This window comes from Sebastes fasciatus, chromosome 3, assembly GCF_043250625.1.
Source record: "Sebastes fasciatus isolate fSebFas1 chromosome 3, fSebFas1.pri, whole genome shotgun sequence".
NCBI classification, from domain to species: Eukaryota; Metazoa; Chordata; class Actinopteri; order Perciformes; family Sebastidae; genus Sebastes; species Sebastes fasciatus.
Genome location: NC_133797.1, coordinates 33,693,423 through 33,710,008, shown reverse-complemented (window position 1 = coordinate 33,710,008; position 16,586 = coordinate 33,693,423). Strand labels below are relative to the sequence as shown.

Sequence of the window (16,586 nt, the reverse complement as noted above, 5' to 3'; positions counted from 1 at the left end):
AAATGACAAAAGGATCATTATAGTTTATTACAACATCATTTATATCAGTTATTTTAACACTAAATGAATTACTAAGATCTGGGAAAACATGATCATATCATCAATTCCACTGGAGGTTGATAAATGATTATTATATTGGTATTATAATTAAGTATCACCTAGTCAGTCATGTTTGGATTCTTTTCAAGTTACCCTGTGGGATAAGCTAAGATTTGATGCTGCACATCATAACAACTTTAATTATATCTAACCAATTTTAATCTAAATCCAAATCTTGGTTTATGTCGAGACTGATACAGGTGATATGGTAAAAAATAAGTTATTTGCAGCAGTAAGCTTGCATTTCTCCCACGTAACATTTTCCACTCATACAGCACAGAACACAGTGATTAATTATGCCTAAAATTAAAAAGTAAAATGTTGGATGAGGCCTCAAAGATAGCTAAACTACATTGTGAGAAAAAGAAACTCATTAAACAGTGTGTCAGGAAATTACAGAGATGAATTCGAAAAACCAATAAAAACAGAAATTGAAAAAAATAAATATCTTACCTTGGAGGGTAGGAGATAAGCAGCCACCCACCTTGAAGATGTGTACAAAATAAAGAAGGAAGCGACACCACTTGCGTCATAAGTTTTGTAATGGCTACAGATTGTTAATTTGCTCCTAATAAACGCACTGAAAACTCAGATCCTAAATGAGTGCATACATCCCTGCTCACAGGACTCTAAAAACCTCACCAATTACTGAGTGAAATGAGTTTAGAGGAAGTGAAGTGCAATAAGTAACTGCTGCACAGCAGGGAGAGCCAAAGGAGATCTGATGAGCAGCTGCACAATTTGAGGGTGAATAGCACCGCCCTCAGGCAGTGAAGAAAAACAGCACAAAAGTCACACACTGAAATACAAATACACATTATGACTCAGGGTCATAACACCCCCATCTAATACCAAACATTTCTACCCCTAAAGAAATGTTTGATGCTAAAAACCCTGTAGAACAATGCATCAGCCACAATATTATTCATTTTATGTGGTGAATCTCAATGTTAAAATCCCGAGGGGAACAGGAACACAAGATGATTGTGGTCTGAATACACAAGCTCGACCCAACAAAATGCTGTAACGCCAGAAGCAATGCCAAAGTTTCTTTCTCAATGGTACTATGATTCACTTGATGTTTATTGAATTTCTTTGTGAAATAGCACATCAGGATCTACCATGATCATCCTCCTGTTGTTTTTGTTGTTTGTTGTTGTTTGACTTGGTGGCATTCGTATTTCCCCCACGGGGATCAATAAAGCTGTTTATCTATCTCCTGCATAAGAACAGCGCCTTCACCATAAGCACTGGCGTCTACCTCTTTTTTAAATGGACGTGCAAAATCGGGTTTAGCCAGTCAGGCGCGGGAATGAAGAGCTTTGGCAGAAATCAGCTGAAAGAGCTTACAAAGCTAGTGAGGGACGCAACTATGCTAGCAAAATTCTTACAGAACCCACGATAATAGCCACACATTTCCAGAAACCGGCAGAGTTGCCGTTGCGTTTCTGGCACCAGGAAGTCCAGAATGGTCGGGACTTTGGCAGACAGGAGGCGCACCTCCCCCTGCCCTACTTGCTTCCCCAAGTGTGTGACTGCATCCTTAAGCTGGGCATACACTGTACAATTTTTAGCCCGTTTCTGGCACAAATTTGAAGCCGCATGACTCATTTTGGAGTCGGACCAAATTTCAGCTTTGTCAGGCATCGTTTGCCGTACAGTGCACAGGGGGACCGAAAGCCGATTAACTCCTCCTGACCGGTCGTCGGACAGTCGGATGAATGTCTGACATGTCAGAAATTTTGGATTGGATTTTTACAGACCTCTTCTAGCAAACAAACTTTACCTGCCTCGGAGCTTTCAAACAAATCTTTATTGACAGCCAGAGTGGTCCCCAGGGGCCGACGGCACCGTACAGTTTGAGCACATAAATCGTGAGCTTTGGCTTTACATCGCAAACGATCTACTCGTACAGTAGGAGTAGGAGTTACACAACAACATTTCCAAAACCGTACAGTGTATGTCCAACTTTACCAAACTCACATTTAGTCAGATTCAAAGAAGTTAAAGAAGCACCCTCGAAACGACTGAATATTTCCCTTAAAGTGTCTACACGCTCAGATCAGGTGGAAGAATAACATACCATGTCGTCAGGGTACGCCTCACAGTTTTTGACACCGGAAATAACCATATTCATCAGCCTCTGGAAAGTGGCAAGAGCATTTCAAAAGGCATGACTAGGTAGTGAAGGACATGGTTTGGAGTGACAAAAACCTCAGATGCACGCTGTGAAAGGGGCACCTGCCAGCATCCTTTTAGTAGACATTCCCTCTGCAGTAATCATTACAAAAACAAGGAGTTTGGTGAGATTTTGGGACCGGAAGGATGGTTACGCTCCATTGACTGGAGCTTGGCACAGCAAAGCCATTTTCAAAGGGGATAATCAACCTCCCTCTGCATTACAGCCCGCTTCACTTGGTTAACACGCTATACGTGCTGCTCAATGGGCTTGTTAGAGACTGAGCTGGCATACGCCTGTGATCTTAGAACAGGTGTTCACCACTCTCTGTGGCTTTGCCTTACTCTCTTTAAGATTACCAAACCAGTAAATTAGGATGAAAGTGAAAATTGATTCAATGAAAGATCTGTAAAACAGAGTCATAACCGTTTTGTCCACATTAAAGGAGTTTAGCTTCCTCAGTAGTTGTTGTGCTCTGGAGTGTATGGCGTTTGTGTTATCGTCCCATTGCAGTTTGTCGTCGATGATTGTAAAGCCTTCAGCAGGTTCTTCTCCTGCACTAATTATGTTTTGTTGAATGAAAAAAAATTATTTCCTGATCTTATATCATAAAGCAGAATCCAAACATCTCATACAGCACCTTTAGGAGACAGGCATGGAGTTTATCTAAGAGGGACAATAAGTCCCTGGAGGCCTGTAACTATAGCAACAGGTATAGACTGGGGTTAACTGACAAATGATATAGGAGTCATTGTGCAATCACAAAGGGCTGTTGTGGTGACTGAGATCATTTATTTTAATAGAATCTTTTTTCGTGAGGTCAACCTCTGAGCAGTGTGACGGGTATATACTGGGCTAGAAGCTTGTCTCCTGTGTCAGGTCCATACCCCACAACAACAACAACAACAACAACAACACAAGGACAAGTGGTGGGAAGATGTTTGAACAGTCAGTCACACACAGGTGACCCTTGCACTTTATCTTCTATAGTCCTCAGTCTGCAGTATAGAGCCTGTAAAACCATAAAGCAAGCAGAAATGGAGGCAGCAAACACCTACAGTAATGCATATCTCAAAGGTTGCTTGGCTTGCTTGCTTGCTTGCTTCTATTAAGGTGACGTAGAACTAACTCCACTGTTGAAAAACATGTAAAAGGTCAAGTATTGACTGAGTTTCTCGTACGGTGAGTTCCAGGTAGGGTTCTAACGCTATGAGATTTTTACAGTATGATAACTGTCTCCAAAAATATCACCGTATCACCGTATACAGTATTACACTAGTAGTAGTAGTAGTAGTATATTATTATTGAAATTATTAGTATCATTATCAGTTACAATGACCCTTAAACCTGCAGTAGGCAGAATATTTTTGGCATCCTTGGGCAAAAATTCCATAATAACCTTTCAGCATATTGTAAATCAAGTGTTCTGAGAGAAAACTAGACTTCTGCACTTCATCATACCTCTGTTTCAGGGTTTAAAAAAATCACCAATCACAGGTCATTTCAGAGAGAGAGAGCGTTCCTATTGGCTGTGCTCTGGCTGGTGAGCGGTGCTTGTTATTTCCTCAACTGATCTCAACATGACTGGGGGGGTCACAAACTTTCTCTTTTTACAACTAAACAGTACACTACAAGATGTTTCTGAAAACATTTGAGGAGAGAAATAGGCATTACAGTAACAGAATTGATTCATATTTGATCAGCGCTGCCTAGTTTGACCATTTGATCGGAGTTCGCGAGTGATTGACAGCTAATCAGACGGCAGGCTCCAGCTCGGCTCTGATTGGTTGTTTTCCTTCAGTCTGTGAAATCTTGCAGATGCCATTAGGTGCACCGAAGGACACAGAGGCCCATGATTTTTTTTTCAGATTACTTGTCTCATGCACTACTGTCAGGATAGTGACCGTTTTATTAAGATAACTTTTTTCTAGCTACTGAAGCTTTAAAAGAAAGAAAAAATAGAAACAAAGGAGAAAAAAAATAATGCAAGTTTTGGTCAGGGCAAAGTTAATGAAACACAGATTAATAACACCTGCTTCCATATAAGGACAAATCATCTAAAGTAAACATTTACATTCATTTCATAAGTTACATAAGTTACACTTCTACTAGCAATGTGATGTGATTTGTAATTGATTGATTCATTGACTGATTCCAGCTTGCCCCAGACGACGCCTGGAAGTGTCCCCACTGTAAGCAGCTCCAGCAGGGCATGGTGAAGATGTGCCTGTGGACTCTCCCCGACATACTGATCCTCCATCTCAAGCGCTTCAGACAGGTATGCGAGCCGTAAAGTGGTCTCTAGTGAAGGCAGGTACTCTGGTTAAACTTGCATTGGATAATTTATCTCTTAAAGCTGCACTAATCGATCAACAATTGATCACTATTATGTGTAATGTGAAAGGGGTCACTCACCCACAGAGACTTATCATCTGAGTGTTTACGTACGCTTTGATGTTTTGGTTCAGAGAGCTCTTTTCAGAAAAAAAAACCCTGATAAAGCAGCTTGTGAGACAGATATTTTCCTCAGGCATTAATTGGTGCAGACCACAATAGAGATAAAAGCAGGGCGAATCACTAGGCCAAATGAATGTTTTTGCAGGTTTGCTGGATACATGTGAAAAGGTTAATTCATTTTCCATACCAACTTCACAAGGTGACAAGTCAATAATGTGTTCACAGCTTGTTCTGTTCTCCCTGAGTGCCCCAAAATTCAATTAAAGCAGCTTTAAGAGAAACTTTAAGCTTATTAGAATTTCATCCATGCTTTTCTCTAATTGTGTTTTGTTTTGCTTTTGCCTTCTGTGAGGAGTGAAAGTAACGAAATGATCAACAACTGAATTGAATAGCTAAACGAACTGAAGAAAATGCTCTCATGGTAATTGTCGCGTCAAATGTTCTGCAGAGAATAAGGATTCAGGCTATGACAGTTTGAAAGGTTATAAGGGAGGGGTGACATAAGTGCTGAGCAAGAATGCAGACTGTTGCCCAGCTAGATGGACATTTTTGACAACAAATAAAAATCCATAAAATCGCTCATCCTGAATGTGAATTTTGACGGCTACTGTCTCTTTCCAGCAACAAAGTGGCATATCCAAATCATTGAAACATACCCTGTGGCCTCCCCCCCTTTTTTAAATGGGAACTGGCACCCCCGTCTCCCGTAGGCCTTGTCCCTTATCGCCATGAATTATTAAAGATGCATGTCAGTCACAACAGCCCGTCAACATCCCATCTCATCCACCCCTGGCTTCTTGAAGCTGTGAAGCTTTTTAACAGCCTCGGTGACCTCAGATGGGAAAATACGAAAGGGCTAAATCCTACATATCCTCCATCTCCAGCGGTATATGGTCACGGTTATTGAAAGGCAGAACATAAATGATTGCAGCTGCATTCAACTGAGAAACATTCTGCTGGTGTTCGTCTTTGAGGAGAGAGATCTTTCGCCACACAGCAGGAAGATAAAGAAACTAGCACTAATGAGTAATTACCTGCAGCATGTCACAGAGGACACATAAAATACATCTCACTGTGCTGCCTCCTCCACAGAGGGCATGACTGTCATGTTCGGGATTTTATCCTCACTGCTCGGCTACAGTATATACCAGCCTGGGTGTCAAATGCTGCCCCTCGGCATCTGATACCGACGCACCGGGCATTCAAGTAAGATGTACAATGTGAACCCATCCACGTCAATATTAGATGGTCAGAGCAGGTGGTGGGAGGGAAGGATGGACAGGTCAAACAAACAGGACTTTCGGCCAGGAGACCGCTGTTTGTGTGAAACCAACAATGTGTTGGTTGTGTTTCTGTTCTCAACGCAGACCTGTCTGCTAAAAATAACGTTCCCATACAACTAAACTGCATTCTCAATTGATCAAAAGGCTGATTGGCTCTTAGTTTTGACACCACGTGTTGTAGAAAGTCCTCACTTTCTGTGTATAATTGTGATATTTAACGGTAGATTGCAGGTTATTAGTCTCATGTTGTGCAATAAAGGTTTCATCGGTTAACACACACATTTTGTGTGGTTGAAAATAATGATAATAAAGGTTATTTATATAGCAGTTATCAAAACAAGTGCTCATTACAAAGTGCTTTACAAGGCAGACATAAAAATAATAAAAGATATAATCCAATGCCAGATGCACACATTTCCACAGATACACAGTATACGAAGAAATATAAATAAATCCGAACACGGTCTGCAAACTACAAATAGCCAACAGATGGGATCTAACAGGATGTAACTATCTCTGTTACATTCTTTGAATTGCAGCTGGAAACAGCTGGAAACTGTCCAACTTGAATGAGGCTTTTTGTCACAGACCCCTGCTGCTGCCGCCTGATCTCGACTACTTTCCAGGCGAGGCGCAGCTCATCTCGAACGAGCCTAATAACGAGTATAACAAGCGAGAAAATCCGCTACGGGTGGGATGGCGGAGAGGTGGATTTGTCAAACAAACACAGGACTTTCACCCAGGAGATCACTGTCAACGTTCGCTCACGTAGTCATTTTTAGCCAAACCAGGGTGATGATTGTTACTAAACTAAATTAAGTCGTTTTGTTGTCTAAACCTAACGAAGCAGCATTTTCTGTTTTGTTTTGTAAACTTTGACCACGTGTTTAAAACTGTGAACGACAGTCTCTCGAGGTGTAGCCTTCTCCAAAGCTGTGTCCCAATTCCACGCTAATTCTAAGCAGTAAGTAGACATTTGGACATGTCACAGTGGGAAAAGCACAGGTGTGAACTAATAAAACTAATGAGGACTGAATTCCAGACTGCTTGAGTCTCAGCGTCGTGGTGTTGTGCATGCTGACTCGCTGTCATGGCTTACTGAATAGAACAGAGCCGTAGTTAATGTTAACCCAAAAATACTTTTTCCCATAGACTTACATTGGGAAAGAGATGTCTGTAACTCAGCGGATATTTTTTTGTTTGTTGGGTAAATCAACTCCCCAGTACAAATACTCCAATAGCCCTTATTTAAATCATTAGGTCCTAAAAGTTGTAAAACTATTTATTATTTATTTCCCTTCCTCCATTCATGTGAATGAGACCCAGACCGTGACGACGTCACAAGTCATGTGACCGAGCGGACACTACTGCGCATGTCCGATGGCCGGAAGATCGCCGGAAGATCCGGGAACTTTTCCAGATGGAAGTCGAGCCATTTTGGCATCATGCGCCACTGAGCAACTTTCATAGGAATGAACGGGGACCCGCCTCCAACGCTGTATCCAGTTCTCTTTATACATCCATGTCACTAATCAAGCACTGTATGTATACCATCATGCATTGCTTACTTACTTACTTAGTTAGGCCTTTTACCCCTCTTGGGGCATAGGCCGTCGACAAGGCTTCTCCACCCATCTCTATCCGGGGCCTAGCTTTCCAGCTGGTTCCAGGTGCATTGCGCTGAAGGAAAATGGCAGATGGACGAGAGGAAAGAGACTGATTGAGACAAATCCATAAATAAATGGGTGAAAATAATATATTTAATGTGAGCAGAGCAGCGCCTCACAACACAAACGGCCACAAAATACTTTGTATTTATTAATTTGGGAAAATATGCGTATTAAATACACTTATTGCCCCACAATCACTAAGCCATTAACTGTTAACTTTCACAATAAAAGCCATAGATATACAGTATATACTGTACGCTGCATCATCGAACTTAAATTCACTCAGAGCATTTTGCTAAGAGACAACTCAACAAAATAGAATTCCACCCATGCTTATGTTGACATCAGGGCTCAGCACAACCACTCAATATTCAAGAATTACTGCGCATAACATCTGTTCAGATTAACCTTTTAATATAAGATAATTATCAATTACATATTACATGTATATTCATTATAATACATAGGCGACTATACATGAATTAATCAAAAACATCATCTTGTATAAAGTCCAAACGTCCAGTGTAACCGTGCTCAGTCGAATTTCACTGTAACTGGCTGGTTCAAGCTCTGCCGTTGTGAGGAGAATGATGAGGCTTGTTCATCCATTTATCATTTGAATAGGAATATGTAACGTTACTGGTGGTCAGTTATACAATGGGCTCGCTACAGGCAGCTCACACACAGACGCACTCTACAAAAGACCAGCAGGTTATTATAGCGAAGAGGCTAGCAGAGAGTGCATTATGTCATTATTTGACCATTTAAGCAGTTGAAAGGTTCAGCAATCCACTCGTAACTCTTCTAAATCACAGTGCACCTTAAGTTCATACGGTGGACATACGGACATTAATGGCTACACAATATTTGTCCACGGTGCTGCGCCTGGCAACTCACCTCGGACACGTCTCTCATTTACTGGCAACACTTCAAAGCTGACACTTTTTATAACTCTTAGAGTTGCATATGAACACAGTCTAATGTTCTACATTATTACTTAACTTACCGATAAATGTGTAACGAAGCCTTCGTCTTGTGCTGTTTGTGATGCAGGAGGTGCGCAGTAGATTGGGGATTGGGACAATAATTCTACATAACTTTATGTCGCTTATTATGCAAACATAATTTTCAGGTTGCATATAAAAGTACCCTACAAAACTGTTAGTGTATGACTTTACACTCAATAACATTTAAAAACATTTTTAAATCTGGTTGTTCTGTGGTTTAGGTGCAACCTGCACATCATTTCAACCCGCTTCACGCCAGAGGTTGTCCCGGGTCGATGACTCTTTAATATTGCCACATGGACATGAAGAAGATGCCCTTTTTCAGCGTGTGTTCTGGCAATTTAACAATCAATATACCGGTGGGGTTAATTATAGGTGGCCGCAACCACCACAACAAATACATCCCAACAGGGGGAGCCACAGGGGATGGAGGATATTGCCAGAACACACACTGAAGAAGGGCATCTTGCCTGAAATGTCCGTTTGGCAATATTAAAAAGTCCAATTGGTATGCTGTCCTAGTTTCCTTTCTAAACATCTGCATTTAACCCATCCTAAGCGGTTAGGAGCACAGCCGCCCGACACACATATACAACAAGGTCATATTCTGTTGTATCCTACATTATACAGTACTTACTGTATGACAGAATACTCTCTTCTTTATTTTAAACATACAGTACCTGATCCGTGTTAGATCCATGTAAAGAGCTAAGGGGTATAATTTGTCGGAGTGTGCTTTTACTTTAAATCACTGCTCATCAAAATATCTGTGCACGTCCCTGCATGATGACTAAGGCCAATCAGGGCATTTCAATTATCCCAACTTTATCTAGCTGTCACCACTCTACCTCTACCTCCCTCACATCTTCTGGCTCTTTGACATAACACGTACCAGAAAACATTTTTGCAGCCAAGCTTAAGTCCAAGCGAGGTGTCCACCTTTTGCCCGGTGCTTGATTGGCACCCCTCTGCCTCTTCTTTCAAGCAGGTAGCACCATGTTGAGCCCTGAGCTCAGTCACATCCCATAGGTCAAACCCCAGCCATGGCCATCAGGCAACTCCCCGCAAAGCTCCCATTCCAACGCCGTGGTCTCCCTCCTCTGACCAAAGTGTTTTTTCTCAGCCTCTGCATTAGAATTCAGTCAGTCACTCTGCTGGACTCTGTGCCGAGGACCAGATCTGCACAGGGCACTTAACCAACTCAGCCGGTGATCCGCACAACACAGTTTCTAAGGCTTGTGGGGGTATGCAGAACCTTTCATGATGATAAGGTGCCAATCCCAGGAGGGGGAAAGGGGCATCAATAGCGAATTATTCACATAGCACAGAAAACTGCTGCTGCACTTCTCTTGGTGGCGTCAAGTGCATGTCTGGTAAATTTTTCTCGCACCCAGGAGTCACAAATAGATGTTTTTTTTATGCAAAAATCCTGCTGCGACATCACTGATAGCGTTGTGTTCAAAGCACATTAACATGCTTGAATGTATCAGCCTATTGACACCTGTGCTGCTAGTTCTCTACTCCATGTGATTAGTCTTTGATGTGATATTATTTCAAAACTATCTCATTTTTATTAGTGTTTTATATTAAGCAGTTTAGGAAACACTTCATTTTACAGGTCCACAAACTTCATGGTAATTAGGTGATAATTAGCAAGTAACCTATTTGAAAATTCTTTGGAATTACTGCCAAATTACCCCAATATTTATCGAAAATGACTTTATTATAGTTACCGCAGTTTATTTTTTATTTGCTGCAACATTAATTTGATACCTGTTAAATCAATTCAGTGTTGAATTCATTTCTGTTAGATCCACTCCTCATAGATTTTCACATTACAAAAATGTGTGTTATTTTTCATACCTGCACATGTGTGTACTGTATATGAATAAGAAATGTTGAAACAGGTGGGCGAGCGAAGGAACAAGCTGTCAACCCTGGTGCGTTTCCCCCTGACTGGTTTGGACATGGCCCCCCATGTGGTGAAGAGGAGTCAGAGTATGAGGAACCTGAACTTAGGGGCCTGGCCACCGCCCTGGAAGCAGCCCTCGGGTCAACATCACCAACCTGCCGACATGATCCTCCCCATCGACTATCAGTACGACCTCTACGCTGTGTGCAACCATCATGGAGGAATGCATGGAGGACATTATACTGGTATGGGATAATACGTTATTTACCATGTAGTCACTCAGTCTATTAAGTGTTTTGTTTGCGACATTGTCAAATGAATGAACATGTGCTGAAACAATTCATCTATTAGTTGATTAGTTGGCAGAATTCATATCCTCTTAATATCAGCTAAAAATACCAACATCTGGTGAATACACCTTTACAAATATGATTATTTGTTTACTGTCCTTCACTTCATAACACTGAATACTAGGGATGCAAAACCGAACCGTAAAAAAACTAACCGTTGTTGAATTGTTGTACCAATATTAAATACAGGCGTGCTTATTATTTGATTAGCTGCCAGAGACATAGAAGAGGCAATGATCAAGCTTGGCTCTGATTGGTTGTTTTCCTCCTATCTGTGAAATCTTGCAGATGCCATTAGGAACACCGGAGGACACAGAGGCACATGATTTTTATTTTATAAAAATAACTTTTTTTTATAATATTTGCTTCAATTCTACCCACTGCTCGCTTTAAGTACAAGCTTTTCTAAATAGCCCAACACACTATGTCGTATTTGGAAAGATAACTAGGAGCATGGAGAGGTGGGATTGTGTTGTGATCAGCATCAAATTTGAGGATAACAACAGCATGTTACAACAGAGAACAGAGAGAACAGATTCCCTTCCCCGTCCTGGAGTGTCAAAATATACAAAGTCGGCGAGGTAGACAACATTTGAGATCAGGTTGAAATTTCTAAATTTGTGTGGATGAGCAGTAGACACACTTTTCTATGTCTGGGGTTTGCAGCAACAACAAAATCAATGTGAAGTAGAGGAAAACATCCTTTGCTATTTCTTTGCCACTCTGCTGATGCCTCCAGAAAAACATAAACTAGTGGCCAATGAATTTGATTGGCTGTAACTTACGTAAGGGATAATGCCTGGTGGGGTATTCAGGAATTAATGGATGACGGGGAGGATTATGGACACCTCAAAGGGCGAATTATCCCGCTTACGCCATGGTCACTTGCCAAAGAAAAACAATTAAGACCATCCATCCATTATCCGTAACCGCTTATCCTGTTCAGGGTCACGGGGGGCCTGGAGCCGATCCCAGCTGACATTGGGCAAAGACGGAGTACACCCTGGACAGGACGGCAGACTCTCACAGGGCTGACACATTCAGAGACAGACAACCATTCAGCCTTACATTCACACCTCATACCTGCATGTCTTTGGACTGTGGGAGGAAGCAGGAGACCCACACTAACACCTGCGCTAACAGCCCAACCAAATACTTATATATTTATGTGTTTTGCAACCAAAATCTAAACATTTTCACAATCCATAACTCAGTTTCCCTGGTAACACTGGAACACTGCTCATACCTGGAACCTGGAATCCCATAAGGTTCTTATGCAATGGAAAAGTTGTTCACTGCTCCAGTAAATAGGACAGACCTTAGCAACGACCTGGCAACGGGAGATATTTCTAGTCCGCTCAGCTCGTAGAACCCTTTGGCTCAGCTAGGAGCCAGAACGCTAACGTTATGTTAGCAAGATTCAACGTCAATTTACGTCACATTAATCGCAATTACAAAACAGTAAATATAATTTGACAGTATGTTTAACAACTAGACTAGTTAGCTATCCAGCCATGTCGTGGGCCCCAAAATCAATATCAAGATTTTCGAATGGGATGTGAGACAATTAGCACTTCCGGTTCCCTCGTCTGGAAGTCAATGGATTTTTTTTCAATGGGTTTTTAGTTAGATGCCTGAAATAAGGTCTCTTGTTAACACAAGCTTAAGACAATTTTACATTTTGTTCTATGACATAAAATACGTCAGTAAATATCCCACTCGTGAATTTTGAAGCCTTTATGTGTCTTTAAAAAGGCGGTTGCTAACAAGTGGCTAAATTAGTCTACTAAACGTCATTACGCCGACCTGTCGGCCTTTACAGTCTCGTTGTGTTTACTTGCGATCGTGGTGTAGTTCGTTTATAGCCTAACGTTAGCTTTTTACTTCTGGCGATTGCATTCACTCTTCAAAAATCATAAAAGCGGTGTTCATTTGTGAAGATTATCTTAGTGAGCAAAATGTGTAAGTATCATAAACATTTGTTTGCCACAGAGCTTTTTTTCTGCAATAATCCAAAACCCAATGGAAAAATCCCATTGGCTCTTTGTCGAGAGAACCATGGGCGATGCTAACTTCCTGGTTGGCCTACAAAAATACGTCATCCCTGGAGCACTCTATCAGGAATTAATGGACACCCTGCAGCCAATCAGAATTGACTATTCACCTAAATCATGGTATAAACTTTAATATAAGGCTTGAAACATCTAAAAGTGTCCGTTTGGATACAACTCTTTGACAATTTGGGACTCTAATGACCTCTAGTCATTGGCTCTATAAACTATGATCATTCCCAATGCTCACACCGACAGTAATTGCAAGCAGTCAAGTTAGTCCCTACGTGTGTGTGATGTATTTTTTCAGTAATTGCCAACAGTGCCCATTCAGCCGTTAAGAATGCCAGTGTGGAGGATTTTTCAGACAACACTAGAACCACTAATGAGTCCAACCCTTAGCTCACCCTAATACTGTAGGTGTAGCTTTTTCGTATTATTTTATTTTCACATAAAGTTCAAAGGACAGCCTTACAGAATAATAATAATAATATAATTAAGTAGAATGAATGAGTGGACTTCAAAATAAAACATTCCTGCCACATTCTGAGAGTCATTTCCATCTCCAGTCTAGTATTACATTCCTTCAGCTTTTGAGAGACCCTGGGTGGTATGTACTGTAGGTGGTGATGCCAGGTGACTGGCAGGAGGGGAAACTTGACACACAGGTGAGGCAGGACCAGGTGTGTAATTGCAGGGGATGGTTGATGAAGACGAACGACACTGAGGCCAATATGTAGGAGAATTGGAGTCAGCAGGAGATGAGATGAGGGAGGTGAAGCGACAATCCATCTCCATGACAACTTGCTTGACAATTGCATCTTGTCTCAGGGTCATTTATGGCATGGAGGTGGAAATGGGAGCCTCATGCACTATAATAACGGACACTGATGCATCATTTACCTAAAGCATCATTTCAAAGTGGTCCTTTGACCTCTGACGACAAGATATGTGAATGAAAATGGGTTCTATGGGTACTCACGAGTCATGACAAGATGAAAACCAGCTATGACTTTATATGATTTTTCCTGTATAAACAAAGCCTGATGTCCTTTGTTTATATTTGTTGTCGTTTTCTAACCCAGCTTACTGTAGGAACTCAGTGGACGCACAGTGGTATAGCTACGATGACAGTAGCGTGGACTTGGTGCCAGAGGAAGAAGTCTGTACCAGAGGAGCCTACATCCTTTTCTACCAGAGACGTAACACCATCCCTCCATGGTCGGCCAGTTGCTCCGTCAGAGGTGAGTCATCAAATGACTAGCAAACAGGAATTAATAGATAAAAAGACAAACATGTTTGAATTACTGTGTTCACAACACACACTGCTCATATGTTCCCTGAGCCATCTGAGCAACACTGTGGGGACATCGACTAAATGAAAGTTTTAATCATTTAATTTTTTTTCTTTTGGGGATAAAACTATTTCAAATGTAAATAATAGGTTTTGTTTTGAATTATACAGTTGTTGTTTTTTATCTCTGTTAACACATAAATGTCTGTGTTAACAGATATTGAAGGAAAGACTTTTGAAAGGTTGTTTTTGTGAGTCCAAAATCATTGCAGACTAAATGCATTTTTACCATACTTAATGAGAAGAAGGCTATTCAGTATTAGAATACTGTAAGAATATAAATGTTGTTTCTCCCCCGGGCTGATCCTTGAACAGTAGGAACACATACTGTTTTGTGCTACAGGAATAATTTAGAGTAACTTTGGGATAACCCATGAATAACAAGATAACACGAAAGGACCACAGTTCAAAGCATGAATGCATTTCCAGTTATCGTGTTATTATGAGATTTAACATTACATGGAGCGACGCCTGCAAGCTAATTCAGGCAGTCAACATGAGTTGCGCTGCTACATACACACATGACATCCATTAGGGGTTGGGGAAAAAATTGATTCACCTATGTATTGCGATTTTTTTTTTTTTTTAATGCCAGAATCGATATATTTGCTTCATTTAGGTCTATGCGGAGGTTACATACTCTACATGCTGAAAATCAAACATTTTAGTTTATTAATTTAGATATTTTCCAAAGTAAATTTCCCTAGAAGTGGATGATTCAACTTTGGTCTAGCGTTAAAAAAGTTAACTAAAATCGCAATAAATCGTAATATTGAATCGCAATACTTGAAAATCGCAATACATATCGAATTGGCACCCCAGTATCGTGATGGTATCGAATCGGGAGATAGGTGTGTCGTCCCAGCCCTAATATCCATATCATCTACCAAACACACCCTCCCAATTTGACGGTCTATTTAAGCCGCACAAATTTCCCATCTCTCCCTCTGCCTTGACAATGTTGCTGCTGCCCTACATCAGTATCGCTGCCTGCTCTTTCAGCTTTCTCAAAACGCAGACTCAGCTATCATTGCTTATGCGATTGCAATCATCTCAGAGGTTCGCTCTGAGGATGAAGTGGATGCCCCTCGCCCGTGCCGCATCACCCACATGACGTGCAAACGATTTGCCGGATGGCCCATGCACCGCATCCTGGAAGCACTATACACAGTTCCATCCAGCCTTAACCTTGAGGAGCTCTTCAATTCCCTTCTGAGTCAAGAAAGCTCCGCCGATGCCCCAGAGTTCAACATGAACGACGGTAATTCAAACAGCGCTCCTCCCAAAGGTGAAGCTGCAGCAAAGAGGCTCAACTAGCTTCTCCCAGACCTTCAGACTATATTCCCTCAAAAAAGACCAAAGCTGAAGCTTTCATCCTGTCCTCCCGTCTCGACGTGAAATCAGCTCTCACTGTCATGAATGCCAGAATACATTCCCTTGAAGGAAACACGAATTCCTCTGCCTGTAATATAAACAACCCGGGCCCAACCTCTTCAACCTTTAAGATGGCTCAAGCTGCCCCTCTTCCTGCTGACGTCACACCCTAACAGGACCCTGGGATCTGCAGGCTCAGCTCCAACCATGGGTTCTCGGTTCCTGCCCCCTGCAGCAGCAATTCCAGATTCAGGAACCAAATTTTAACGCAGCGACAGTAGAAATAATCAATAAGGGCAGCTCAAAAATACCAATTATAAACAGTCCCATGCAGTGTTAAACTTAGACATGTGCTCTAAATAACTTTTTCCGTGCTTCTTTTATTCCTGGTCATGAATATTGTGTCGCAGATACTAAAATTTCTGGAGTTCAAAACTATGTTTCCGGGCCAAGCACTCGAGCTTGCCATGCTCTCCATTCAATCAGATGACTCTCAATTTAGCATATCCATCTTATCATATGTACTCTGCCTCCAAATTATTTGTGACTTGGTTTAGCCAAAAGCACAATTAAAGCGTATAATTCAGCTTGGTATTTCTTCTCTCTTCCTTTTGCATCAACTTCCTCCTCATTAAGGGAATATTGTTTATTTGCAAACAAGTGTTCTGTTAGAAAATACTTTGCTCTCATTTTGACAGACCATGACTTAAAATGTTGAAGATACTGTTAAGCAGTTCTGAATATGTTAATTTATGGATTGTTAGGATCTTTCTGTAATTCTCAAAGATAGCAATCCCAGACTGTCAAAAACTCTAAATTTGGCAGAATTCAGCGTTGCCCGCCTCTGAAC

At 41.3% G+C, this 16,586-nt stretch overlaps 1 protein-coding gene across 1 annotated transcript in view; it reads left to right on the top strand.

Annotated features, from left to right (window-relative positions):
- Nucleotides 1-16,586, top strand: part of usp43a (ubiquitin specific peptidase 43a) — a 130,876-nt gene that overhangs the window by 105,909 nt on the left and 8,381 nt on the right. The window contains exons 12-14 of the mRNA XM_074630513.1: nucleotides 4,437-4,556; nucleotides 10,603-10,852; nucleotides 14,094-14,252. Coding sequence (XP_074486614.1) covers nucleotides 4,437-4,556; nucleotides 10,603-10,852; nucleotides 14,094-14,252 — 529 coding nt within the window. The remainder of the gene's footprint in view (nucleotides 1-4,436; nucleotides 4,557-10,602; nucleotides 10,853-14,093; nucleotides 14,253-16,586) is intronic.